Source organism: Mycteria americana, chromosome 2 (genome assembly GCF_035582795.1).
Source record: "Mycteria americana isolate JAX WOST 10 ecotype Jacksonville Zoo and Gardens chromosome 2, USCA_MyAme_1.0, whole genome shotgun sequence".
In the NCBI taxonomy this organism is placed as follows: domain Eukaryota; kingdom Metazoa; phylum Chordata; class Aves; order Ciconiiformes; family Ciconiidae; genus Mycteria; species Mycteria americana.
Window position 1 is genome coordinate 3,379,525 of NC_134366.1, and position 27,536 is coordinate 3,407,060.

The 27,536-nt window shown below is 46.2% G+C and overlaps 1 protein-coding gene and 1 long non-coding RNA gene across 6 annotated transcripts; one reads left to right on the forward strand and one right to left on the reverse strand.

The window, feature by feature from the left end:
- Window positions 1-826: 826 nt before the first annotated feature.
- On the reverse strand, window positions 827-12,042 carry LOC142405214 (uncharacterized). 5 transcript variants are annotated; one of them, XR_012774098.1, is made up of 4 exons: window positions 11,912-12,042; window positions 10,217-10,552; window positions 4,658-10,068; window positions 827-1,367 (listed from the first exon to the last, which is right to left on the reverse strand). It is a non-coding gene; the product is annotated as an uncharacterized LOC142405214 (long non-coding RNA). The 5 variants fall into 5 exon arrangements; XR_012774100.1 differs by lacking the exons at window positions 827-1,367; window positions 11,912-12,042 and adding exons at window positions 10,940-11,073; window positions 11,163-11,631 and having other exon boundaries at window positions 3,624-10,068; window positions 10,217-10,496; XR_012774096.1 differs by lacking the exon at window positions 827-1,367 and having other exon boundaries at window positions 3,624-10,068.
- On the forward strand, window positions 11,932-26,516 carry ARF1 (ARF GTPase 1). Its single transcript, XM_075492214.1, has 5 exons — window positions 11,932-12,071; window positions 22,071-22,250; window positions 22,957-23,067; window positions 23,719-23,843; window positions 24,933-26,516. The coding sequence occupies exons 2-5, from the start codon at window positions 22,103-22,105 to the stop codon at window positions 25,092-25,094; spliced, it is 546 nt and encodes a 181-aa protein (XP_075348329.1). The 5' UTR covers window positions 11,932-12,071; window positions 22,071-22,102; the 3' UTR covers window positions 25,095-26,516.
- Window positions 26,517-27,536: the final 1,020 nt, after the last annotated feature.

Below are 27,536 nucleotides of genomic sequence, written 5' to 3' on the forward strand. Positions count from 1 at the left end.
CTGCTGAATGCAGAGGCCGATGGTTCATCCACGGGGCATTTTGTGCAAGCCCATCTCACCGACGTCCTGGGTGCTCGGGCTGAGTGTGGGTGCTGCTGAGCACCCAGCGGGTCCCGGCGCCTTCGCAAACCCGCTGCTGCCATCTGCTGCAAGAAACCTCCCTGGGAGCCACCAGCAAAAAAAAAAAAAACGGGGCTGAAAAAGCCCTTTTTGGAGACGACCTTGCCACTGCTGCGGTTTGGGCAGGCCTCCGTGCCTCAGTTTACCTGCGGGGGGTGTGTGCTGATAGAGCATGAATTCACACAGCTTTTCATTTCAGCATCAGCTGTGTTTTGAAATAGCTTGCACAGTTACGTTATCAAAGGTTTGTTCTGTTCAATGCACTAAAACTCCGGGGCCAGCTCGTCCGCTCCCCATATGGGAGGAAATACAGAGACTTTCCAACAGGACAAGCCCCTCCCTGCAAGCTCATTAACTCGTGGAAAGCAAAATGAGCAGAAAAAAGACCATGTTTGATGCTGTTTCTCCCTGGAGAAGAGTGACCAAAACATTCAGCTTCGGTATTTTCTGAACTGCCTGCTGTTTTTCTTTTTTCCCCTCTTTTCCCCCAATTTTCCGTGGTCTCCTACTTGACCTCAAGCCAGCCACGGCCAGAATGTGCCACCTGGTCTGGCATTGCGAAGAGCTGCCAGTCGTTACTATTTGGTTTCAAATTTGAATTTTCTCAGGAGCTTCGCTTTTGCTTTCATTTCAGTTTGGAAAGGGTATGAAAAAAAGGGAAAAAAAAAGAAAAGAAAAGAAGTAAAACTGCAAAAAACCTCTCACAAGAAGAGCGAGTCCTACCCTTGCCCCACTCTAATGCAAAGAGCAGCCCTGGCTGGATCGAGGCCTCAAAAACCATTAAGGACCTCGTTAAAACCAGGGGAGCAGCCAGCAGCCCCCGAGCACGGCTTCCAGTCCCCTGAAACAGGATTAGACCCTATGGGAACCCAAAGCTGAATTCAGGGGCTTCCTTGGGTACCAAGGGAGAAATCAGGACAATGGTTTCTGGTTCAGGAGATGCCGTGAGGACAAGTGTTCTGGAAAACTATTTATTTCAGGACATCTTGGAGCAGCTGATGAAGGGATTTCAAGCCAAGGAAACTCGCTGCTGTAGTTTGTTCCTTGGAAAAAAAGGGATTTGGGCCCAGACTCCTCCCAGGAGGTACTGAACGGAGCGGCTGAAGTCAGACGTGGTCAGCCCGAGCTCCTCAGCAGGAGCCAGCAGGGTGGAGGAGCTTCCAGGGTGACTCAGCGTTGGGATCTCATGGATGAACAGCTGCTCCTGTGATGGCCAGCTGGGACTTTTCCCCACCAAAAGGCATGGTCTACATCCAAGGAGAAAGACCTTTCAGATGGGTAGCATTCGATAGGTAAAAAAACTCCAAGTCACACGTCCCAAACCCACGTCATCCCCTCTGCTCAAGCCACCAGCCAACCTTCCCACCCACACCAGGGGAAAAAGGTCTCTACAAGAAGACCCATCCCAACGCAACCTTCATCTCTGTTCACCAGCCAAGTGACCCATCCCAAAGCTACGTCCCCACCACGCTCACGCCATGCCCTAGGGCCAAGCCCATGCTGGGCTTCTGCTGGCCCCCAGCTGTACATAATCCACCTGGCAAGCATACGTTCATTAGCTGGTTTATAATTACAGATTTCACACCCCCAGAGATGCATGGCTTCAGATCTTGGATGCTGGCTGGAAGTTGGCTAGGAGAGCTGCCCCGAACCTGGCACGTCCCCCACCGAGGGCCCCAAATCTCTATTTTTTACCCCGTTTTCCCATGCCTGCCTCTCACATGGTGACGGGAAGAAGCAGACAGTCCCCTCCAGCCTCTCCATCCCACATCACCAGGACCTAACCCAGGAACAAGCCCCCATGGCCAGTCCACATCTGTCCCTGCAGAACAAAATAGGGAACCAACCTCTATTTTGGCTGCAGAGACCTAAGTTGATTTTCACAGCATCAGCTAGAATTAGTGACCAGCACGTGCCCCTCGGACCCCGGTCAGCGGATCAGGGAAGGGTGGAGCAATTTCAACAGTACCGGCATCAGTGATAACGTTATCTGCTGGGTCCCCGGCTCCCACCTGGGTGAGTTTTCAAAGGTTACAGAGCTTATTATTAAAAGACTGATTCATTATACTGCCTTTGTAATTGCATCATGGATATGGGCTTAAATGTTAATTGCAATCTATTTCTCCAGGATAAATCACAGCTGTTTCCCTAGAGACAAGCATGGTGCACGCGCTGCAAACGTATAGGAGTAACGTAAAGTAAATGGGTGTTTGTCCAAGGGACTGCAGAAACCCAGAGGACAGACTGTAGCATGGGGTGGGCACAGGTTTTCCCCTGCATCCCGGGGGGAAAATAAAAAAGACACCCCGGGATCTCGACCATGAGGTTGTCCCTTGGCCAGTCCTTGCTTGGGAGCTGGTAGATCAAGTCCTTCGTCTGCTGCCGTGTGGTCTTGGGCAAGGATATGTCCTACCAGATGATGTCCTAGCTAAGAAGACCTGTCAAGGTCCTCATTTATGATGTTTGTAGGTACCACACAGAGCTACTGGTGAATGTTACAGCTACCTCATGGCAGATCTTCTCCCACTTCTGCCAGAAATGCTCAGAGCCACAGTTGGGTTACCAGTCCTTGAGGGGTTTTTCCTCCCATGAACTCTGGTGGACCTCTATGAACTTTTAGCATTGACAGCATCCTGCAGCAAGGATGCCCACATCTGCAGTTAAATGGGAGGATGCTCAGGCACTATTGCAGCGTACAAGCCAGGGGCCTATGTTAATTTACACTTGAATTTCAGCAGATTGGACCTTGGGAGCAGTTGTTTGCTTGCTTTCTGCTCTGTACTGCATGCCCAGCCCTTCCGCTGAGGTCAAACTGCCTTTGACTTCAGCAGATTTGCCTTGGCTTGGAGAAAAATCTTATGATCCATCTCATGGGAGTCCACAAGCAAGGTCGGCTGAGCTTCAAGCAAGTGCTAGAGGCTGCTGTGTGAGCCCCTCAACACTCATGCCATCCTTGCAGATCCTTTGCCTCATGCTCAGGGTAAAAAGGGGAAAAGTTCTCAGGTCTGGGTTTGTGGGACAGTGCAGAAACTTTAAAACAGGGAGAGGGATCGCTTATCCTGGGGATAGCTCTGAGACCCCTCAAATCTCACCTGAGCTCTGCATAATGACAAGTGGAGAACGTCAGCCCAGGACCTCTCTCATAGAATCACAGAATCGTTAAGGTTGGAAAAGACCTCTAGGATCATCTAGTCCAACCATCAACCCAACACCTCCATGCCTACTAAACCATGTCTCAAAGTGCCACGTCTACATGTTTTTTGAACTCCTCCAGGGACGGTGACTCCACCATGTCTCTGGGCAGCCTGTTCCAATGCTTGACCACCCTTTCACTAAAGAAATTTTTCCTAATATCCAATCTAAACCTCCCCTGGCGCAACTTGAGGCCATTTCCTCTCGTCCTATCACTTGTTACCTGGGAGAAGAGACCGACCCCCACCTCTCTACAGCCTCCTTTCAGGCAGTTGTAGAGAGCGATGAGGTCTCCCCTCAGCCTCCTCTTCTCCAGGCTAAACAACCCCAGTTCCCTCAGCCGCTCCTCATCAGACTTGTGCTCTAGACCCTACACCAACTTCCCTTCACCAGACCCTTCACCAACCCATAGCGTTGCATGGGGTTGTTGTGACCCAAGTGCAGGACCTTGCCCTTGGCCTTGTTGAACCTCATACAATTGGCCCCAGCCCATGGATCCAGCCTGTCCAGATCCCTCTGCAGAGCCTTCCTACCCTCAAGCAGATCAACACTCCCACACAACTTGGTGTCATCTGCAAACTTACTGAGGGCACACTCAATCCCCTCATTCGGATCATTGATAAAGATATTAAAGAGAACTGGCCCCAAAACTGAGCCCTGGGGAACACCGCTTGTGACCGGCTGCCAACTGGATTTAACTCCGTTCACCACAACTCTCTGGGCTCGGCCATCCAGCCAGTCATCCCTCTAGCCCTGTTCTTTTTTCTCCTGCCACATAGATCTGATTAAATGAAGACAGCAACGCCCAATTGACATTGAAAGCTCCTCTGAAGGTCTCTGGTCCAACACTGCTCAGAGCAGGGCTGAATTCAACACTGGCTCAGGTTGCTCAGGGCCTCATCTCCTAGGAAGTAGACATCTCCACTGGAGCCAGAGCCCTGGGGAGATCGAGTCAGTCCTGCTGGTGGAGATGAAGGCCCAGCTCATCTCAGGTATCTAGGAAAGGGTGGTCGCATCACACCCTCAGGTCCCTGTTTCTCTGCAGTGACTGTAAAAGGAGGTTGTAGATGCCCCATCCCTGGAAACATTCAAGGTCAGGTTGGACGAGGCTCTGAGCAACCTGATCTAGCTGAAGATGTCCCTGTTCATTGCAGGAGGGTTGGACTAGATGACCTTGAAAGGTCCCTTCCAACCCAAACCATTCTATGATTCTATGATGAAAGGGAGCAGGGAATGAACTTGGTGGGGGATCACTACCTCGTAGAGACACAAAATGAGATTAAATTATCCCGTCCTGCAGTGACTTAGCCATTCATCACCTTTTTACCTCCTTTCGGTACCATACCTTTCTCCTAACCCCAACGCCTTCTCTATGGTCCTTCCTCCAGCAGCCTCCTGACTCCAACTCCTTCTGCCTTGCAAGCCTTGCTGCAAACAGCCCAGGATTTCCCTTGCACATTGGCATTTCTCGCTCCTGCCGTTACACCAGTTGCAATTATCCTGCAATGTGCATCGTCAGATTTCCAGAATAATTATGGTGGATGAACAAAGCTCTTAAAAGGTAATATTTTTCCAGCCTGGACAACCCAGAGCAGCCACAATATCTCAAGTAGTTTCACAGAAGCTGGACGCCAAGAGCTGCTGTCTGGGGTTTTTTTTCCTCCATCACGCAGGTGTCCAGTGGGGGTATGCGACCTGACATTGATGTTATAATTAGGCTGGTTTCCATCTTTCTCCTTGCAACTGAAACAATCACCATCATTCTTGCAGGCGGTCAAAGTTCACCGTGGGCCTGGGACGGCTGTGACATTGATTGGCAGGTCCCAGGGCGACCGCCGTCTTCTCCTTTGACGCAAGTTGTCAGGTTTGGGCATATCAATTAGTGGCTGTGCAACTTAATGAGGTTTTGATGATGGAGAACAGCCGAAATTTCATTCCCATCCAGGAAAACACTGTGATAATAACCTCAATACCTCTGGTGTTACATTTTCTTCTAGACCTCCATAGCCAAGCGACTTCATATGGAAAGCTGAAGCGCTCTCCTCTTTTACAGCTCATTAACTGGGAATCCTGGCTGGAAAAAGCCAGGGGTGGCAGGACACGCTATTAGTGTTTCAGAGGTGGCAACTCTGCTAGCAAAGCAAGGGATTTCAGAGCGCTGTGCTGCTAGAGGTGAAATACTTCAGCTGAGCATTTAAAATCCAGGTTTTCTGTGCGTGGTCATTAAAAGCAGAAGGATGTTTGCCGCATCAAAACCTACACGGCAGCATGGTACCCTGGTGATGGATAAGACGTCTTTCCCTGATGGAGCTCCGTAAAATTGCACAAAGCTCTCCAAATGGGATGTTTTAATGCTCCCAACTTTTGCCTTTATACTTGGAGAGCACCTACCCTCCAGGAGACAACTTGGGATAGCTCTGGCAGCGTCCGATGGGCTGGGGGTAGGATGAAGCAAGGGAATAAGCTCTGGCATTGTTGCACTGCCCATCCCAGAGACCAGACTGGTCCCAGAGACCAGACCCAGCTCAGCACATCCTATGAGACTTCACTGGAAGGGGAGCACTGCCTACTGAACTCAGTTGCATTGACCCAGACTTGCCCATAAAGTTAGTCTGAGCAGACTGAGCCCAAGCAGAGTTGGACCATCAGTTCATACTCCTGTAAGGGATTCCAGCGTCCCCTGAAGGGCTTCATGTCCCCCATGGATAAGGACTAACTTCTAATTTGTGTGCCTGAGCCTGGTCTCTCTGTGGGCAGTGTAGCCAAATTGAATCCAAGCTCTGAGCTGGCTGCAAAGGACAGCAATGCATCATTCGTGCAATGTCACGATGCACGAGATACCCCTTTGCCAAGGGCAAAGCTGTACCAACACCAGTCTAGAAACGTGCTGTTAAAATGAGACCTGTGACCTCCCATAATGGTTGCAACTTTTCCTTTCTTCAACGCTTTAGGAAGCCCTTGTCCCAGACAAGTACTGTGAGGTTGCAGCTTGGTCTCTTGCTCTTCTGGGCCCTGTGGTGCCTGGAAGGACATCCCCAGCTGCGGGACCCAGTGTCTATGTGGTGGGCACAGGGGATCAGCAGATCACAAATTGAGCAACCAGCTGCCTCCAGCACACAGCCACCAAAGAGGAGAGGCTGTGGGACCTTTAGATGACTCCCCAGTTGGTGGTATTTCTAATTCCCACAGTAGCTCAAGGTTATCCAGGTCACAGGAGTTAATATCTTTGTGCGTGAGCCTCGAGAGTCCCAGGAAGACCAGATATCCCTAAGGAGGTGATCTCATCAAATACTTTGTGCTATGGGTAATCACATGGCCCTGCCACGAAGACCTGGAAGCACTGGTGAGGAATGGCTGGTATCCTTAGGGGATGCCCAAAGACAGGGGACAACGGTGCTTGTTCATATCTCCACCCCATGTGGACCTGAGCCCCATGGATCCGGACACCCGATGAAGCTGCACTTCCAGCTGCAGTTCTGTCGGTGTGGGTCCGATTGCAGCGCTGCCATGTTACCTCCAACATTAAAACGCTGCCACGGAGTAAACCCAAAATCAGAGGAGGTGGAGGGAGAGACCAGTCATTCACGGTACCAACCAACACCATTATCAGGTCTTGAGTCTTGAGCCGCTCAGCTCCCCAGACCAGAGGTCCTCATGGTTCAAACACCAGCACTATTGCTCACTCCTAAAACGCAAGCAGCCTCCCAGCTCACAGCTCTGAGCATTCAGGAGCTGCTGCAAGTCGGTGGCCACAGCATCTCCCCACACGTGCTGGTGAATTCGACTCATCATCCCCTTCACAGGGAGGTCTGGCTGCTTAAAAAGGAGGGGAGAAGAGGACAGCAGCTCTTTGTGAAGATACCCAAGATGCATGCTCAGAAATGTGTCTCTGCTGCCGCTGCAGATGCCCAAAATGCCATCAGATGTAATCGGTGCTGGTGGTAACACCTCTACATTTGAAGTGCTCTGCGGAGAAGATGCAGCCAGTGAGTGTTCCTCAACCACAGATATTTGAGTTTCAGGGGCAGGCTGAGCAAGTTGCGCCGTGTTTCCAGGCAAAGCAACCTGCCAGCATGCATTTTCCAACCCGAACGCTGAGTAAATTAAGCACTGGAGGTTGAAATGATGAGGGGGGCATGGAAAATCCTCACCTGCCACCCCAGGAGGGATCCCACTGGCTGAACACGGACATCTCCCCTGGAGTCCTCCCTCAACAGGCAATGGAGACCTACTGGAGGTGATGTCTGGAGCGGGATGGGTGAATCGCTCCTCTGTGTCTCCATTGACTTGCAGAAGGGCTGAGGGACTCGCTCAGCAGGGACATCTGTCCTCTAGCAGCTGAAGGCAGGAGGGATGGATAGATGACATGGAGGAAAAAACTTTCCTTTATAACACATTTTCCTTCGGTACCAAAAGACATCGCCAAGGCTGCTCAAACAGGGCATCATCCCACTGCAGGTTGCAGCTGACAGCTTTATCCAGAGGTGTCAGCAATTAGCAATGCCGATGTTATACAAAGCTCTTCTCACCGGCAGGTTACACTGCGCGTCACTAAGTCACGCAGTGTAGCTATTTCCGAATTAAGGAGAAAAAAGTGAGGCTGAGACAGCTGCAGCAATTTGCCCAAGATCCCACAGGAGTTGGTGTCATGAGCGGAGAGCCGATCTGCTTCGTTTGCTCTCCAGGCTTCGGTCCCACATCTGAGATGCTCTCAAAAATGCTCTTGCTGCATGAGTCCTTCTGCCACCTAAGTCAGCTCTGAGTGGAGAAACCATACCAAAATGAAAGCCCTTGCTGCAAATATTCTTATTTTGCTGCCTATCAAGGGAGCCATTTAGAGCTTAGCTTGCTTTTCTCCCTGTTTCCATCTTCCTTTTGCTGCCAGGATGGTAAAACATGAGCAGCAAGACTAGATCTGTTGGCTTTTCAACAGCCCAGACCCACCTATAGGGGATTCCAGGATGCCAAATCCAAGAAATAATCGCTATTTTTTCAGTAGATAAGGTAAGAAATTGCTGTTGGGGGGTAATTTCTCAGGTCCTGTGAGTAACTGCAATTCTCACCCCAACATGAGAGACTCAAAGGTGAGAAATCCCCGACCCAACAAGATGGCCTCACAGAGTAGGAGCTTTAGGGCAGCAGAACGCAGAGCAACGATTGACCCTGGTGTCCTTCAGCCCTTCGCACATGGGCACCTGTCCCAGTGTCACCCCAAAATACCCCAAAATGAGTTCACCATCAATACCAGGAGGGATTCGGTGGCTGGACATCGCTGCTGCCAGCTCAGAGGTCTCCACCACCCCATGATACCAGTCACCAGCAGATTATCATCAAGCAGTATTTTCTCAATGAAGACGACTTGCCCACACTGGGGGAAAAGATTATTTTTGGGGACCCTGGAGTTAGAGTAAATCCAGCCCACAGTATTTTTTCCTGGGGCAGATGCAAAAAGAAAAGCACCGCTCAGGCAAGCGCTTTGTGACTCCAGATGATATTTTTATAACCTCAGAAAAACACCTTGCAGAAACACTTGGGTTTTGATTTTGTTTTCAACAGGCAGTGAGAACAGGGTGTAGTTCAGCTGACAGATTTGTCATCCAAGGCTCCCGGCAGGGAAGAAAACTCTCCAGCTCCAAAGGTGCCACCTAGGAAAAGCCAAAAGGCTTTTTGTAACCCCAGGAGCACCCAGCAAACGAGTTGAGCCACCCCGAGGGATCCCTTCCCATTTCGTCCTTCTCCCACATTGGCTTTTCACAGGAAAGAGAAAACAAGCGACACATCTGCTCTCCCAGCTGCAAAAAAACCCGAGGCCTCTTTCTTCCTATAAATGTCATGAGTCACCGGGCAAAGTGTTCGTCTTGCATCACGGCAGCCGTCATTAATGACTCAGACCAACGGGGCCAAATTTCTACTGGCTCCTCGGCCACAGCGTTGACTCGGGTCTCCACCGAGATGCTAATAATGAAATCATATATCACAGATGATAATAATAAAATAAAACTCCCTCAGCTCGCTCTGCACCCCGGCTGGCACCTCCATCATTCACCGAGGAGGGCAGGAGGTGATGGGATGGTGGGATGAGCATCTCCTCTCCTCCCCCCAGCCCTGTGAGCTAAAGGAGGAACTGCTCCGGGTTAAAAATAAAGCAAAAAGGAAAAAAAAAAAAAAAAAAAAGGGGGGGAAAGAAGGGTTTTTTTACCCGGAGCAATGCCCTGATCTGGTTCACTGTCCAGGCATGGAGACAGGGCTATAAAATAAGCGGTTGCTCGGCTCGGCTATGGCCGGGAGGGGATTTGGGGATGGGGATAAATGCATTAACGGGGTTTTGCCGTTGCCTTGAGAGCAGCTTCCCTGTATCAGCCTATACACGGGGACACAGAGCGTGGCCTTCCAGCACAGCTCCTGCCCCAGGGCTCACCCAAAATGTCCCCAACCAGCAAGGACAGAGGCAGATATTCCCCAGAAGCCCCAAGCAAATGCAAATTCTCCTTTCCTTTCTCAAAGGCGTTGCCGAAGGATTAAATGCCGCTTTGCGTTTTAGGTTCAACTCGCTACCTCTTAAACCAGGTCCTGAAGGATGCCGTGCCCCAAACGGTTCACAAACCCAGGGCTCTACAAACAGCCCGTGCCGAAGGGACGGGGACATCTGCGATCCCAGTGGTAGTTGTCCGTGCCTGGACGTCGAGGTGGGCAGCAATCTGTTCACCACAACAGCTATTCTCTTCCTGAAATCCCCCGTTTGAGACAGGCCGGCTTCTGCAGCGCAGGGAAAAATAAGTGAATTTGGTCTTTGCCATTGCTTTCTTAGACTGTCAGTGCTCCGGCTGATTTTTGACTATGTGGGGAAATCTTAATGCAGTTTAGGTGCTTCGTTAAGTAAAACAATAATAATATTAACTCATACCTGCTCATGCACAGGGATGGTGCCTCCCCGAAAGAAGCACAGGGCAGATCTTGCCTCCACCCCAGGCTCCCTCCTGGCATTTCTCAGCCCTGTTGCTGCCATCTCTCTTGCGCGTGACCCAATTTTTTAGGAAAAGAAGCTTTTGGGCTCACGTCCATCTGTCCGTCTGCCTTCTCTCGCCTCTGTGTAATGTTTTCAGCTGCTGGGCGATTTCAACACCATTTGACAGGGGGATGGAGGCCTTCGAGGTATTCGCTTCCTATCAGCATCAGGGGGAAATCTAGAAATAAGCAGTTTTCGTGGCTTCTTGCTGTCTTTCAAAACTCCTCTTCCTGTCTTTAATAAAGGAAGTATTTAGTATTTAGCATTTAGTATTTAGCCTGGGACAGCACACGACCTCGATTTATCTTAAAGTTACCACAAAACAGAAAGGAAATAATCCTAAATTTATTGCACACATGCGCTAACAGTTATTTCTACACCGATCTCTTGAGCTTTCGAACCATGTGATTTTTTTTTTTTCCCCACGTGGAATTAAAAAATTGCTCCATGTTCACCTATTCCCTCCCACATCTGTGTATTATTAAGGTGAAAAAATTAAAAAAGGGGTTTTCCCTGCATAGGAAAACCAGAGGGACTGGAGCAGCACCCGGCGCACTCCATCTTCTGGGTCCTCTCCATCTGGGTAGCCTTTTCCAGCATGAGAAACAGTGAAAATTTTACCAAATCCTCTCTGTTTTGTCTCAAAGGTGAACTGAAGCGGCAGCAGAGCAGCCAGCAACGAGGGCCCTCCCTGTGGTCCTGCTTTATTTTGGATACAAGAGCCTGAAGGATTTTCATTGACTCTCTCTCTGTGCCTACGTAGGAAATCCGCGGATAACCAGCAGATGCGGAAGCCGTGAAGGTGGGGAGCACACGGATTTTCGTTGACTTTCTCTGTGCCTACGCAGTAAATACGTGGCCAACCAGCAGATGCAGAAGCCACGAAGGTGGGGGGCACACCAGCACTATGAGACGTGCATGAACCCCGTAGCAGGATGCAGAGGCAGCTTTCAAATGTATATATATATATATAAGGCACGAGCACATCCCTGAGCACGCAGCCTGACACGGGGCAATGCTGCACGGCAGAGATGCCACGCGCATCCCCAAACAGCCTGGCATACGGAGCAACGCTGCAGGGCACACGCGGGCCCCACGAAAGGTGTGCATGCACCACGTCCCACGAAGCACGTACGTGTCCCCACGCAGCCTGGCACGCCTGCAGCGCTGCGCGGCTCATGCAAAGCGTGTTGCATGCATGCATGCATCAAGCCCCACGAGGCAAGCGTGCATCCCCGCGCGGCCAGGCGTGGGAGCGATGCTGTAGGGCACCTGCAAGACCCCAGTGCGGATCCTTGCCCGCCTTGGCACGGGGTAACGCTGCACATCAGCCCCCCGGGGGGATGCACGGCCCCGCACAAGCCACGGTGCACGGTGCACGGTGCACACAGCCCCCGCGCGCGCCCCGCCCCGCGCCGCCCGCGCCGCATCCGGTCACGAGCGGGCTGGGGAAGGGGGCGGCGAGGCGTGGTCAGGGAGTGGGCGTGGTCAGGCGGCGGGATCCGCCCCCGCGCCTTTCCAGCGCTGCGGTTCCCTGCCGTAGCCCCGCCCACTCCCACCTAGGCCCCGCCCCTTTCTGCCCTCCTCGGTTACCCGTGGTGCCGCGCGCAGGGCTGGCACTGACGTGGCTGCCGAGCGCCGCCATCTTGTGTGCCTGGGCGGAGAGCGGCCGAGAGGCGCAGGGGGGAGCCGGCTCCGAGCGGGACAGTCCGAGGACAGCCAGACCCACTGCCCGGGGCAGCAGCCGACGCCGGTGGGTTCACCGACACCTTCTCGCTTCCCTCCCTTCAGCCCCTTCCCCTCCTGCCCGCCGCTGCCCCGCTCCCCCGCCCACATCCACACCCTGCGGCCGCCGGGTGTGAGGCACCGCGGCCTTGGCGCTGAGGGGAGGGGGCGGCGGGCCCGGGGGGAGCGGGCCCCGTCGCTTCTTTCCGTCCTTCCGTCTTCTCCCCCGCTACCGCCGTCGGTCGGCGGCTGCCGGCGGGAGGAGGAAGCCGCAGCCAGGCCGCAGTGCAGGCCTTGGGGAGCGGCGGGCCTGGCTGGGGCGCTGCCCCATCCGCCCCCCCCCCCTCACGCCTTTGGGGCTGGGTGGCTGGGCCGGGGCGGGCGCCAGCCCTTTCGTTTCCCCGCCGAGGGTGGCGTGGGCACGGGCGGGAGGGGGGGACCGCTCCAACTCGCCGGCAGCTGCACAAGGCCCGGCGCCGCTCCCCCTACTGGAGGGATTGGACGGGATGCGGCGGGATGGGCTTCGCCTGCCTTCCCCAAACTCGCTCATTCCGGCCTCTGCCCCGCCCGTGAACGGGTCTGAGGAGAGAGGTATTTCCTCGTTTTCCTCTCCCCGCGAAAACCCTCGTCGTAGCGGATCTCCGAGATCTGGTAGCCCGGCAGGGGAAATGAGGCTTGGATGAAACTCGTAGGAGAGAGGTTATTTTCCTGTAAGCCCTTGGCTGCTGAGTAGGGCTTTCTGCTGGGCTGAGGGGGTGATGGTAAGAAGTTGAGCTTTAGCCTGGGGCAAACTCTGTTTGCCATCCACGGCTTGGTTTTGATGGTCTAGGAGATCAGTTTTCCTTGGCATAGCAGCTCCGGGTGAGAGGATATTATATTCTGTCTGAAAATACTATATATCCTGTGTCTCTGAGTAGTTAACATAATGCTTTGGGCTGATAATCTCTGTCTGATAAAGTGATAGGCCAGCTAGTGAACCTTTTCATGGAGGAGTCTGTTTGCCCCAGCAGAGCACGACTAAAACTCTGCTGGGTCATAAAACTGCCTAAATGTTGTGTTTGACATTGACCTTGTTGCTTTGCTGCTAGGCTCTTGCCAAACCAAATTCCTCAGGTTGATTAGAGTTGTATCCAGAGGTCTTGTTTTGAAACGTAGCTTTGTCAAAAACGAAAATGCGAACTATTTGTATAATACTTTAAACTTTGTTTTGCAAGCCGCAAGACTTACAACACCCCTTTGCAGGATATTCTATTAACCTTATTTTTCAGGCAAAGAAACCAAGTCAAAGTAAATTGTCCAAGGTCATTTGGCAATGTCGTTATTACTATTTTTGCTACTGATTTGGAGCACTTCTGTTGGAAAAAGGAACTGTAGCTGAACTAGAGGATTTCTTCTTGGCTTTTGTTCATGGGTTTTATAATCAAATTGTCGGTATAAGTACTCACAGTCTTACCGATATAGAAGGGGATTCTCTGAAAGGAAAGTTTACAAGGCAGGTATGATGCTGCTGACTTCCTTTGTTAAAAACACATCTGCAGTGCTTGAGAACCCTGTTGGACTGCTTTCCCTGTTGTAATTACATTGGGTGAAAGGGTGAGGAAACTCGCCTCACTTGAACCTCTTAAACTCAATTGCTTTGCCAAGTTTATTGACGCTTCTGCTGTGGTAGTGCATCAGGAGGAAAAATGGCTCAAGCAGATGTCATCTCCACTCAGAACAGCCTTTGCTGCTGCGATAGTCTGTGATATACATAATAGTTGCTGGATGATATTAAAAGGCAATCACCTGAATGTAAATCAGTCCCCGATGGTCTGAGGCATTTGCTGAATTTTTAAGGTTGCCTAGTTGTGAAATACAGTCGGAATCTGAGAAGGACTGGGCAGGAGTGGTGCATTTTTGCTCGGTGTGCGTAGTTCCCTGTGTGTGTTAGTCATGCTGACCAAGTGGAGGGCAGGACTAGTCACAGCTTTTCAAGGCAAACAAAGTGTGTGTGGGAGTAGGGGGCTGGATTCCAGTCCTTACAATTCACCAAATTTTGTTCTCCATTTATTCCTGTTTGAAAACCTGCTTTAAGCAGTAGCATTTGTACAATTGAGGCACAATTACCAGATAAGCTATTGATTATGTTAATTGGTGGAAGGAGGAAAAGCTCACAACCCAAGATTCCAGCTGAATTTGCAGTGGTGAAGTTTAAAGAACCACCTTTCTTTAAAAATAAAAGATCACTTTAGAAATAAAAGCTGCTGAGATGTGTAAAGATAAAAGTTCTTGCTTGAAAGCCTGCAGATTTCAACAGCCCTCACAAGCATCTAGATTGCCTTACAGTGGATAAATTTGGTGACCATAAGTTAACTTTTTCTGAAAAGGAGTAGTTCTGATGCTTTTTTTAGAAATCTCTTGAAAGTTTTGCTACTGGAATGCTATAGAGCTTGTATTAGAGCTAGCACTGTCCTCAGCCATTATTTCCTTTCTTTAACTGATGAGTAAAGAAGTTTATAATCAGCTTCCTACTACAGCAGCTGTTTTTCTGTGTTATTCAGCATTTTTTTCTTTCTGCTTGCTTGTGAGTATCCAATTTTATTTCTTGTTTCTAATACATGCAAACATTGAAGGACTATGGTACTACTTCTGCTGATGTTTCAATTCTAATAAAACTCTCATGTCTAATATAGCTCTTATTCATACACTGATCTTGTATCTAACAACTAGCTGTGTTGCTAGTTGCAACACATAGAAAATGTCTGCTTTGACATTTTCCCCAAACCAAAAGCCAGTTTCATTACCGAAGCTCTCGTGTGAGTTCTTGCCATTTCTACTATGAGTGCAAATGTTGACTTACTGCCCAGTTACTGGGAATGAATAACAGGATATTTGGCTTAAAATTTAAGATTTTGAACTGGTGAATAGTTCAGCCTCAAACCTGTGCAATGCTTATCTGAAAAGAAATGCTTTGTAGTAACCAGTTCTCACAACAGTATGCCCATCGTTTAACAGGTGAATAGAAGTCGCAGTCCAAACTTGTGTGTCACAACTACATTGTCGGCACCACTTATTTCCTGAGCATCTACAGGCAGTCCGCAGGGCGGTAATGGATGTGCTTTATCTAAAAGTGACTCCTTCTGTACTTTTCCACCTGTCAACCTATCCTTTAAATAAAATATTTTTCAGACCAGGTATATGTTTTTCCTATGTGTTGGTTTGCATGCTGTTGAGTTATGCATGGTAGTGTATAACTGCTTAAAATAGTTTAAGATTTCACTGTGAAACAGAAATAGCTTGCTCCCCATGCTTGAAGGTGAGAATAAGGGAATAACTCTGGTTTGGGTTTTGAGTACCAAGTCAAACAGCCTACCCTCTCTGCTTGATACTGACTTTTTTTTTTTATTCTGTCATGTGTTTTAGGAGTGAGTTGTTCTTGTGTCTGAGAAATAGGCATGACCCCAAAGGAAATTTTCCCTCTCTTGCCCTTGTTTTGATCCTGTAAATGGAAATATTTTCTGTTTTCCTGCCACTCTGAGCCCAGTGCTCTCAAGAGAATGTACAGCATATGGAAAATGCACTATCTGGGTAATGCGTATAGGCAGCAGGGTGTTCAACCTACTTGCGTTGAACGAAGGTGCTACATAAGGAGTAGCTCTCTCTTGGATTTTCTTTCACCTAGCTTCTCACTTGCAGTTGACTTGTCCTCCATCTGCCTTGAATGTGCAGTGTGTATCTGGGTGCTTTTTAGTTGGTCACTGCAAGCCTTTGGTGGCCAAATCCAACCATGCCTCTTTAGATGCAAGTACAGTTATATATCTTTAATTTTTATTTCACATGATGCTTCAATGCCAGTACCTTTCCTCTAACCTCTCCTAAAAGACAAATAACAAGGTTGTGATCATTTAGGACACCTTTTCCATCTCATGCTTGGCAGAAGCACCTCCAATGTGAAGTGGGGTAAAGTGTTGCAGTGGTAGGTTTTGATCTCTTCAGTTAACATGCCCCTGTAAAGGAGTTGGGACTTACTAATGAAGAGCTCTGAGAAGAGGTTCTTGAGGTGGCCTTTATTACAATGGTATTTAAGTCTAAGATAATCCCCTGGTGAAGAAAGAACCTGGCCTACTGGTTAGCTAATCTTAAATTCTGCACGTAGTCTATGCCTAGTGATGTTAGTATGGTCTAAAGTCTCAGGTAACTCAAAATTATTTAAGCTAAATTCCAGTGTTAAGGCCCCAAAGTTAAAGGGCTCTAGTTGATGAGTAGTCATCTTTCACTCAGGTTATTGGATGTGGAAGACCAGTAAAAAACTTCTAAAAATAGTTGAATATAACTGTACTGGAATAATTGTGTATTGGGCCACCCTGGCTATATATAAAGAAGTGTTTTGATCAAGAGCGTTTTTCAAAATTTGCTGTAACAGAACACTTTAACCTGTAAAGAAATTACTTCAAAAGAATGCAGCTGTACTTAACTGACTGTGCCTGCTGAGTGGTGGTGTGAAATACTGTGGCCCTAGATTAATCCTAAATTTTAGCAGTGTTCTATTCTTGTTGGATCACTTCTCACATTCTCTTTGAAATCACGCTTTATATTGTAAAGAACAAGCTGCCAAGTTAGATTTGCACTTTAAATTATTTGCCAGTTGTTCTTGCATGTAACAACAGTAACAGCTGTTGAACTCTTTTTTTTTTTTTTAAAGCTTTCTCACCCCCTGTTTACACATAGGTTTGGTGATCTTTTGTATGAATATTTTTCTTCTCTTGACTTTTTAATTTAAAACCTGCTAGAATGCCATAAACTAGAAACATGATACAGGCCAACTAGTGATAACTGGATTTCAAATCAGTATTTCTGTTAAATAACAAACTGATCGATTTTTGTTCTCCTGTGACTGATAAAACTAGTGTGTTAATACCAGGTTAGGAATTATGGGTTTGGGGTTTTTCTAATTGTATTAGGTGGAGTTAATGCTTAGGCCAGTGTCAAGTAGACTTTCCTTCAAATGGAGATGTGCTTTTGGTAGTAAATCAGTTGTCTTCATAAGTGCACCAGTTTTACTTGCTTTAGGTGTCTAAGTAAATAGAACAAGGTGCAGAAAACTACTAGGAAAAAGCTTTTTGGTAAACCTGCAACTGTTAGGGGTTTTAGCTTGTGCTTTATCATCAGTATTTTGACTGATTATAATTGTAAAGCAGTATGTCATTGGTAGTGGCACCATGTTTGTCTCTCCTTGAAACGGGATTTAAAACAAGATATGAACGTCCTAGGGAGATGTAATAGTTTCCAGAGACAACAAATGCCCTCTGTACCTCTGTATCTGTGTGCTGTGCAGAGAAGGGACAGAGAATTAAGCTTTTCTTGACTGATCTTCATCGCTGCTGGTATTTTTTGGCTATTGCCGAACAGATTGCCAAAATGATTGTGCCCAGCAAGTTTGGTTATGCCACTTGAAAAGTTTGGAACATTATTTTTTCACTATGGGAGCCTTATATGGCAAGTGCTGGTCCGTAGAAGTAAAATAAATGTGTTTCTATACTGCAGGCATAATTTGACTAAATAATGCATATGGCATCCTCTGTCTTAGCCTGATTTTTGTCTGCTATGGTATGTTTAAAGAAATGGTATAAACCTGAATGAAACTGTGCCATTTGCCACAACTCGTGGCTCAGTGAAGTTTAATTGCTATGTGGTCAAAAAGAACTTTTCCAGAGGTGCGAAATTAAGGTTATGCAGAGATTTCAAGATGTAGCTATGCTTGCTTTGATGTACGACATACCCTTCTGGTCGTAATTCTGTGGGATGGCTTGTTAACTAACAGCTCATCCAAGAAGTTCGGAGGTCAAGAAACGTATTTGACTTCTCAAGATAAGCAGCCTGAATGAAATGACATTAAAATGCATTAACGTACAGTTAAATATAAAATGCTGCAGAAGATTAAGTGTTGAATGATCTTTGGCCTTGAGATATTCCTCAGAGCTCTTATTCTAACCACCTACAATTAATGAAAGCAAATTCTAGTTCGTACTCATGGGCCGTATTGCTTTGACAGACACCAGGCTGCCTGCTATTGCAGATGCTCATTCATTTTTAACTTACTACATTGAGCCTTTCTGAAAAAGGCTGCCCGTTCCCCTAATTGCTTATCTAAACATATCACTTACTAGAAAACAGGCTGCTGAAAATACCTTGTTTCCTGAAACAAAACTGCAGTCTTATCCAGTGAATGCCTTTCTCGCTGTTTACCAATGGCACATTATATCTTACCTGAACCTGCCTAACAGGTTTTTACTGCTGTGAGGATCTTGAGGTGGAGTAGACTATGTTAAGAACCCTAAGCTTCAGGGCTTCGATGGGCAGGGAGCAACAAGAGTCATACAGACAGTTCAGTTTTGAGGTGATCTGGGTTTGTTGAGGAGTGGTGAGCTTCCATTTCTAGAAGCCGAAGTCGTGCTGAGGGAACGTGCATACACACTACGTTCTGCAAAAATAGTTTGTGAAAATAGTTTGTGCTGTTTATGCAAATTGTTCCCTTTCACAGACAAATCTTCCTACTTAGCCTGATAGATAGGTAGCTCTTTTGAAGATGTGCTGAAGTACTACAAGCAGTTCACAAGCCATAGTCTTCTATGTTTTCAGGCATTTCATTAAACTTGTGCTTCTAAAATGATCAGTGTAGCAATTACTGGCAACATTTGGGTTGAAGAAAAGAGGAAGTTAAGCTTCAGTCTAGAATATAGGCAATATATTGGCAAGTCTTGATATCGATTGCAAAGAGTCGATTGTTGAAGATGCCTGAAAAACAACAGGGTTGCTTGGTTATCCTAAAAGGGTCTTAAATTTCCTCATATTTTCAGATTGTGTATGTTAGGTCTCATGGTCCAACTAGTGGACTGAAATGAGAATTAAAGCAAGCAGATTCAGCTCTGAAGTACAGTGGAAGTAATCGCGTGATCCCTCAGTTGAGTTGTATTAATGAGTGGCAGCGAAGTTCTGGGATGCAGCTCTAAACTGTTGCGGCAGTTTCTGCTGTGGTAGCGTCTACGCTGTTTGACAGCACGGATGGTCTAAAACGCAGAGACCTGATGGCTGGTCACAGTTGTGATGATGATTTGGTTGAGGATTTTATTCATCAAGGGGAATGAATAAAGGGGAAGGAACTCGGTGCTTTTGCTTTTATAATAGAAAGTAATGAAATACTGGCAGGGACAGTGCAGGCAGAGGGGTGTAATGTACAAAAATGTGGGAGTGTGATTTCTTTTTCTGTGACAATAGATTAACACACCTCTAGCTGCTGGTCAGAGGATGGTCCCACCGATGGTGAAGATGGAGACCCTCTCTTTTGCCCCAGCAGCATCCAGCGAGTCACTGGTGGGAACCACAGCGGTTTGTGGGAGTTCTGCAGATGGGTTTCTCCTAGTATTTTTCTTTTAGACAGCAATGATTCTGCTACTTTCTGGTCAACATCTAAACACGCTTGTCTTGCAGGGGTGGGCTGTAAACTACACTGCCTATAAAAATAAATCAGACTTTCTGCAATGTCGCCTACCCTGAAGTACCAAATAAGTTATAGAAGTGGTTTAGAGGGTAGGAGTGTGGAAGAGAACCAGAAGGAAATGGAATCCAAGTGCTTAAATGTATCTTAACTTATTATTCTTCAAAAAGTAAAATTGGGAGGATGAGTGGTATAAAAGCAGCTTCAGTGGTGGAGGGCAGACCTGACCTGGAAATAGCTGCCAGGAAAACAAGGATCTAATGGGATTCACTACTGTTAGTGCCAAGTGTAAGCAACTTGTTCAGCAGACAGCGACTTCTCCAGGGTGTGGAAAGATGTCGTGGATGTAAATGCTAAGATTTTGCTGTGTTACCTGATTACTGCTATTGATTGAAGCATTTAATAACCTATTATGGTTTTAAACATGCAGAAACAAAAGAAATGCATTCTTTTGGAGGGCTTGTAAGGTTCTCTTGCTACCAAAGTTTTTACACTTCATTTTGGAGGGTTACAAGAGCTCTGGTACAAGGTCACAGTTCAACCCTGACTACTGCTTTTCAGATGAAGTAGAAGATAGAGGTAGCATGAGCAGGCGGACAAAGGGAAGCTTTACAGCCTGCCTCCCTCCCCTCCAGCCCAGCAAGAGCTGCTGTAGTGGGCTGGGGAGTGAGATTTCCTGCTGTGTGAGTGATTTGGATAAATAGAGACTATAGCAAAACTGTTTTCTCTACTTCCTAATTAACTTTCCTGTTTATACAGCTTTCATATATTCAAGTGGGAGTTGAATATTCATGGTCGTGCTTCAGAAATATGAAGGAAATGGTGGAATAATAGAACTTTTAAAACTTCTGTTTGGTTTTAATTCCCAAGCTGCCCTGTCTGGCTTATAGATGAGCTTAGTTTTAAAGTTTCAATTGCATTGAGCTTCAATCATATAAAATAAATGAATCTTTGACTCCAGTTACTTCAGCAAGTTGAAGTGGTGACTGATGTCATTCAGGAATTCTGGAGTGGACTCTGAACTTCACTGTGGAGCTGCTTGTGCTAAGGCATGTGACTTAGTTAATGTTACAGTGCTTAACTTTTGGGTTAAAAATTGTATCCAGCAAAGCTTTCTGAGAAGGGCAGAACTGCTTAGGCCATCTGCAGTGCTGAGTGAGGAAGCTAGACTTCATATATCCCTAGCATAAAGCTAAACAGAGCCGGACGAGATTTTTGTTCTGTGGTGCACTTTTCAGTTCAAAGTTTGTTTTAATTTAGATATTCTGTAGAGTCTATTTCCAGTGAGAATTTTGCTTCAAGCACACAGCTTCATCATGCAATACAGAATATCTTCTAGAGATGATTCAGACTTCATATTGTGCTTTAAATTGTATGACTTGGTTTACAGGAAACCCATCCTTCGAATGTTACCCGTCTTGGCTGTACATGCTCCTACTGCCTTAAGCTTGTAGTTTCAGTTGGGCTCGGTCTTTTCAAACTGACATTTCAGAGCTCCTAGACAAAGGAGCAGCAGAGGTGTGAATCGTTACCATCCCCGTGTAACAACCTCATCTACACCCTGCTTTCAGGCTGCTTTTTTTTTTTTCATGTCTTATGTGAGCAGAATAATAGTTCTCTTGGCGATTTCAAACTTGCTGTAAACTGTGTAGTAGGAAGTTTGGGAAGGAGGGGATATTTGTGGAAGAAGGGAAGAAGTGGACAAGTTGTGGTGGGGTGGATCCCGTCCCAAGGGCACAGGGAGTGTCTGTGAGGGCTGGAGTGGAGAGGCAGTTTCTCCAGTTCCTAAACAGGAAGCTCCTGGTGATGTTAATCACTTCTAAGTGTCCAAGCAGAAGTGTTTGCAGTGAAGGAAGAAACATTCATTTCTAAGCCTGCCTCTTTTAATGTGGCTATTGATTTTCCATAGTTAAAATTTAGTAAACGTGGATTTGCTTCCTAGAGGAGGTCTCCAGTGTTAATGAAGGTAAAATACTGATTTGCGTTTACATTGTATTCACAGGCCATTTCCGTAGCGTTTGAGAGGAAGGAAACTGTTTTGAGTAGGAGAAAATCCAAGCAATGTTCTGAGTTTCCTTTGCAAAAGAAGGATCGGCTTTGGTGCACTAAGCAGCAAAGGGATGAGAACACATTTAAAACTTTTTTTAACTGCAGGTCAATTAGAAAAAGGTGTGTTTTATGGTGACACTTTAGGCTGCAAATAAATTATCTCATAACAATGGGGGACGAAGTACCTCAAGTAGACAGTTGCGTTGAAAGCAAACCATGAATTTTGCAAACAGAAGTTTGAGAACAGCATTTAATGCTAAAATCTCTGAAAGAGTATTTGAAAGATTTAAAGCACTTGGAGTGATGCCTTTTTATAAGGAGTAAGTTTTGGCGCATCTGTTCATCTTTGTATTGCTTCAGTATGGGGAAAAATAATGTACGGTGGTGGCTGGGGGCATCTGAAGAATTTATATTATCCAATACTTTTTTTTGTTCTTGATTATGCCCTGGTCAGAACACAGCCATTGGTAACTCATGAGTGATACTGTGATCTTCTTCCTCTAGACTTCACTGGCCAGTGAGAACATATCTCAAGCATGGGAAATATTTTTGCTAACCTCTTCAAAGGCCTTTTTGGCAAAAAAGAAATGCGTATTCTAATGGTTGGTCTGGATGCTGCAGGAAAGACTACTATTTTGTACAAACTTAAACTTGGTGAAATAGTAACTACTATTCCTACTATAGGTAAGATTTTTGCATTTATATAACTGCTCGCTTTGAGATCTGGGTCTTACTGTTTGCAGCAGTATCTTATCTCAGCTGCCACTCTGTTGATTTAAGTGACTTAGTGCTGTGCCCCAACTTGACTGTCAGAACAAACACTTGCTAAATCCATGGTATGAAGATGGCACAGCCAAATTTTCCAGCATGGGAGGAGACTATATGAGGCTGTTTTTCTTCTTCATTCCCTCTCTTCAGTCACTTGTGGCATAACCCTTTATGGGCCACAGAAGGCAGTCTGCCCTCCTAAGTGTGTGGTGGCATCAAGTAGATTAGACTGAGAAGCAGAGGGTGACACCCTTTCTTTATTTCTTTTTTTTTTTTTTGAGGGTAACAGAACTGTGTGATCAGAGACAACCTTATGTGCAGTCCTTAAAGCCCAGGGTTTTTTGATGCAACATAGTTTGCTCTGCATTTTGTAGCTGCTCAGGTAGCAATTACAGGTGTTGATCATTAGTTTGATTGCAGTGGGGGGGGTGGGAGCAGGAGTTCTAGAGAACCCATGTTTGTCTGCTTTGAGGGCTTCAGTGTAGGATTCTGCTTATTTAAAGTAGATTTAAATTTTAAGATAGCTTTTTCAATGATGACATTCTGGGTGTGACTTGGTAAATACAATAGGTCCAGGGCCAACTCTGTTTAACTGAGATTCTTGCCACAATTTCTATTTTAGGTTTCAATGTGGAAACAGTAGAATACAAGAACATTAGCTTCACAGTCTGGGATGTAGGTGGTCAGGATAAGATCAGACCACTCTGGCGCCATTATTTCCAGAACACACAAGGTGAGTCTGAATGCTTAAATCACAGGTTTCCAGAATCGAAAAAGTTTTTTTTAATGTCCTTGTTATGATAATCTTGCGCGTTTGGGGGGGGGGGGGGGGGCGGTGGGCATGTTTGTGTGCTGCTCTAGCTCTTCTGTTAAGCTAGTGCAGGTTCAAAGAGGGGCGGGAAGAAATCTAGAAACCAGTCTTCCTTGTCCACCTTACTCAGTGAGTTCAGAATTTTTGCTTTTCTTCTGTAATCGTCACAGCCCTCTGCCTTTGCTTCAAAGCAGAGTTTGCTGCTGTAAACTCCAACAGCCCCATGAACTGAGAGTTTGTCACTTCTTCCACTGCTGCGCCTTTATAATGTGCGTGCATGCATTTGAGTCCTGTCACAGGATTTCAAGAGTTGCTACTCACTGGAAAATATCGAGTGGTTATGTAGATGAAGTGCACAAGTGTTCCAAAAACACAAATGCAAACTAACACTCGCTTTCACCAGCCTTCAGCAAGAACAGACTTTCTCTTAGACATGAAATTACAGTAATAAGAAAACTGTATTTTTGTGAGATATACTGAATTATTTTGCATTATTTTCTCTTCAAAGCTTAGTTCTGACCTCCAGAAGTATTCATTGTTTGTTAATAACTTCTGGTGTTTGCTTATTTTTAGGTCTGATTTTTGTGGTTGACAGTAATGACAGAGAACGAGTGAACGAGGCCAGAGAAGAGCTTATGAGAATGTTGGCAGAAGATGAGCTTAGAGATGCTGTTTTATTAGTGTTTGCTAACAAACAGGTATGCCCAAGAAAGGTGTCTTTCTGTAAGAACTCTTGAAAACGTACAACGTACTCGTGAGTGCTAGATCTTGATGTTCATGTTTTCAAGTGTAATAATAGATAAGCTTTCAGTAAATGTCCATTCAGTTTTGTTGAAGACAAACAACCCATAGATTTGTTGAAGACAGCAAATCCATAGATTACCCTGTTCTCATCTGAACAGAGCATCCTTCTAAACAGTCTTGCCTAATAGAAATTCTTGTATTTTCAGTTTTAGGGAACAATTCTACCAGTTTGATTTTTAAGGTTGGCTTGGCTCAAGTACAGCACCTGCCCGAGCTTCCTCCAAACAGAGAGGAAGGCCAGAACATCCCTGAATTCTTCAGTCGGGGTGTTTGAGGGCACTGCTGGTGTTGGTGGAAGCACTGGGCTAATTTTTAATGTACTTGTGTTGACCTGTGAGCCATAACTCTTCTAGGCCACAAAGTGAGCTGAGAGTTCTGCCTTTTATTGCTTGTATAAAGGCCTTGGTAGCTTAAACCCAAATGTTGAAGGTCTTAAATATGACTAGTAAACTTAGAGCAGGAATAGCATCCTGCTTCATTGATTGCATAGGCTCAGTTGTGAAGGGTAAAGAAGCCATAAGTCTTGTCTAGGAGCAAGAAAGGTGGACTATGAACAGAAGCAGTACTAAGCTGAGTACTACTTTATGATAAAAGTTGATCTTAATTTATAACTGCGGTCGCAGAAAACATTTCCTGAGTGGAAAGTGAATGAAACAACCTTTGAATTGTAAGCAGTTTTGGGTCAACTCTGAGGAGCTTGATGACTTGATCCAAATGTCAGCTGTCTCGCTTCTCTTTTCTGAAGAGAAATACTCCATAATATGTGCTTTTGATCGCGTTGTTAAACCTTTGAGACTTTTGTCAGTATAGGGGAAATGGTTTGAATGTAGAAGTAGTCCACTGAGTTTTTTCTGAAAGAGAAGCTCTAAGAGCTCTTAACTTTCTTTTAAAGGCTTTAAAGCTGATGATCAAAAAAGGTTTAGGGAGGCGGGCATTTCTTCCTAGCGAGTAGGGGAGAAAATGACTCTTCTTCCTTCCCTCAGGACCTGCCGAACGCGATGAATGCAGCAGAAATCACAGACAAACTTGGACTGCATTCTCTTCGTCACAGGAACTGGTATATCCAGGCAACCTGTGCCACTAGTGGAGACGGTCTCTATGAAGGACTGGACTGGTTGTCCAATCAGCTCCGAAACCAGAAATGAAACCATAAACCTTCCTCTTCCCTCTTTTTCCACCCCTCCCTCTTATTTCCTCCTATTCGCCCTTTGCTTTACTCTAATGTGGCAAACTGTGCTACTTTGTGGTATTGAGTGCCGGAAGCTGTTTTCATTTCTTTTGTCACAATATATATTGCATCATGCTGTAAATGTGGCAAATACAAGCCTGAAAACAGTTAGGTTTCTTATTTAATGTAAATAGTTTTTGTTTCCAATGAGGCAGTTTCTGGTACTCCTATGCAATATTACTCAGCTTTTTTTATTGTAAAGAATCAACTCACTGTTTAGTACTTGGAAGGGATTTAAGTGGATTAACATAAGGGTTGCCAGTGGTCCTTGTGCAGTAGAGCTGAATACTATCTCGGTTGGGTTGTGAGATCTGTGAGATCCGTTTTGGTGGTTGGTTTTTAACCTGAATTCTGTATTTTTTTAAATAGTCAAGGAAAAGTAAAAACACTTCAACATACAAACGTTTGACATAGCTTCTGCTGTTCTAGCTCTAATGTGGTGACTTTTCTTTTGAAACGGTGAAGCAGTGATCGACACCCAATTAGCTTCATCTGGTTAAAGAACATATCATAACTAATAGCTCTCTGGCTCTTTCTGTAGCTCATGGTATGTGCTCATATTTGTTCATATTCGTTAAAAGATCTGTTGGACCTGGTTTAGATGAGCTTGCAGGCTCGTGCTAAACTTCTGACTTGGTCCAGGTGAGATTTATCACTTCCATTGAACTCTAATAATTTCCAGAAGTCACATTTTTAGCCTGTCGTATTTGTCAAAAGTGTTTTGTACTTTTCTTGTGTGTAAACCACTCCAAAAGGTAAACCTTTCCACAGAAAGCACAGCCTGTACTAGTCCTAAGCTCTATAGGCAGAAAGTACTGTACTTAACGTAAGAATTGCCATGAAAAACACCAAACATCTATGTATAGCGTCTAGGGAAAAAAAAAAAGCATGAGAGTTTGGAGAGTCATTCCACTCTAGAAGTATTCAATCCCATTTTGGAACAATCCCATATCTGTATATGTGTGAAAACCCTTGGCATCCCTCATACTGCAAGGTTCAGATTTGCCATCAGAAAAAAAAGACCTCTTTACTTTTCTTTTGTATTTTGATAAACACTGAAGAAGCTGGAGCTGTTAAACTTTAACTTGAGGAACTATCAGAACTGGTTTATTTAGTGTTGTGGAAACCTTTATTGCTTTCAATACACATTAGTAATCAACTGTTTTGTATACTTGTTTTCAGTTTTCATTTCGACAAACAAGCACTGTAATTAAAGCTATTAGAATAAAATCTCTTAACTATTTCATGTTTTTTATGCCTTGCTGTTCATTTGATCATCTTGGCAGAATCATAATGAAATACTTGTTGAATAAAAAGTTTCATGAAACTTGCACTGGTATCATGTTGTTTTGTATCATCTTTGTATAGTACCGTGCGCTAGATTAACGCAAATCCAACCGGCATTTTGCCACGTCACAACTTGCATGAAAATTTCAGCTCATCTCCCGTATTTTCCAAATAATGTATCATTCCCGGTTGGACTCCTGCAGGTGAAGAGGTGGGCAGTGGTTCTTTGGTCCTGTTGGCTGGTGATAGTTGGCTTCTGCTGGAGTCCCTTCATTGCCTCAAGGGCATCTGTTGAGCTTCTTGTGTAGTCCCATCACTTCCCACAACGGATTGTTCTTCCTGCTGATCCCATTTAATAATAGGCTCCGTGAATTAGGAGGTTTTGGGGGGGAAAAGTACAAAGTCTGCCTTCCTAAATGCTTTGTTTTGCCATTCTGCAGTCCCCTCTGGACCTGGGACAGAGCTCTTCCCAGCCGCTCATCCTGCCTTCCCGTCAGCTACAGCTTCTCATCACTGGTGGTCACGCTTGGGCTGCTGGCCAGCTGCTGGCTGTTTTCCTGGCTGGAATTGCAGCAGATTCCCCCTTACACAGGCTGGAAAACTGTAAGATGAAAGGTATATAATGCAGGTTAGAGGGCAACCTCACTGGTGGGGAGACCTGAGGCTTTGGGTGGGTATCGGAGGGGACCGCAGCTGTGCCAGGAGGAGACAGCAGTGCTGCTCTTGCTGTAAGCTGTTGACCTGGCATCTGCTTTCTCAGTCAAGTGAGAGCTGGCCTGTTGGATGATCTCCTGATCTCTCCTCTGCTCCACAGATTATGCTTCCCCTCACTGCCCGGGTTTTGTTTCCTCTCTGAATCCTTCAAGCAGCACGGCAGCTGCTTAATGTGTGTGCACAGACCAGCCCTAATTCTGAGCACAGGTTTATTTTAGGACTGTCCTCTCTTGTGCCGAGGCTCATCGAGTGAAATGGGTGTCTCCTCTGCCCTGTCTTCAGCTGAGGGAGCTGCAGGTGGGAGGTCAGGTTTATTCAGGTTTCCCAGCAAGGGCTGCCTGAGCCCCGTGTCTGTTCC

Coding starts and splice junctions, on each gene's coding strand:
- ARF1 (XM_075492214.1), top strand. CDS start 22,103: ATGGGAAATATTTTTGCTAACCTCTTCAAAGGCCTTTTTGGCAAAAAA. Junction 23,068..23,718: donor TTATTTCCAGAACACACAAG/GTGAGTCTGAAT, acceptor GCTTATTTTTAG/GTCTGATTTTTGTGGTTGAC. Junction 23,844..24,932: donor TAGTGTTTGCTAACAAACAG/GTATGCCCAAGA, acceptor TCCTTCCCTCAG/GACCTGCCGAACGCGATGAA.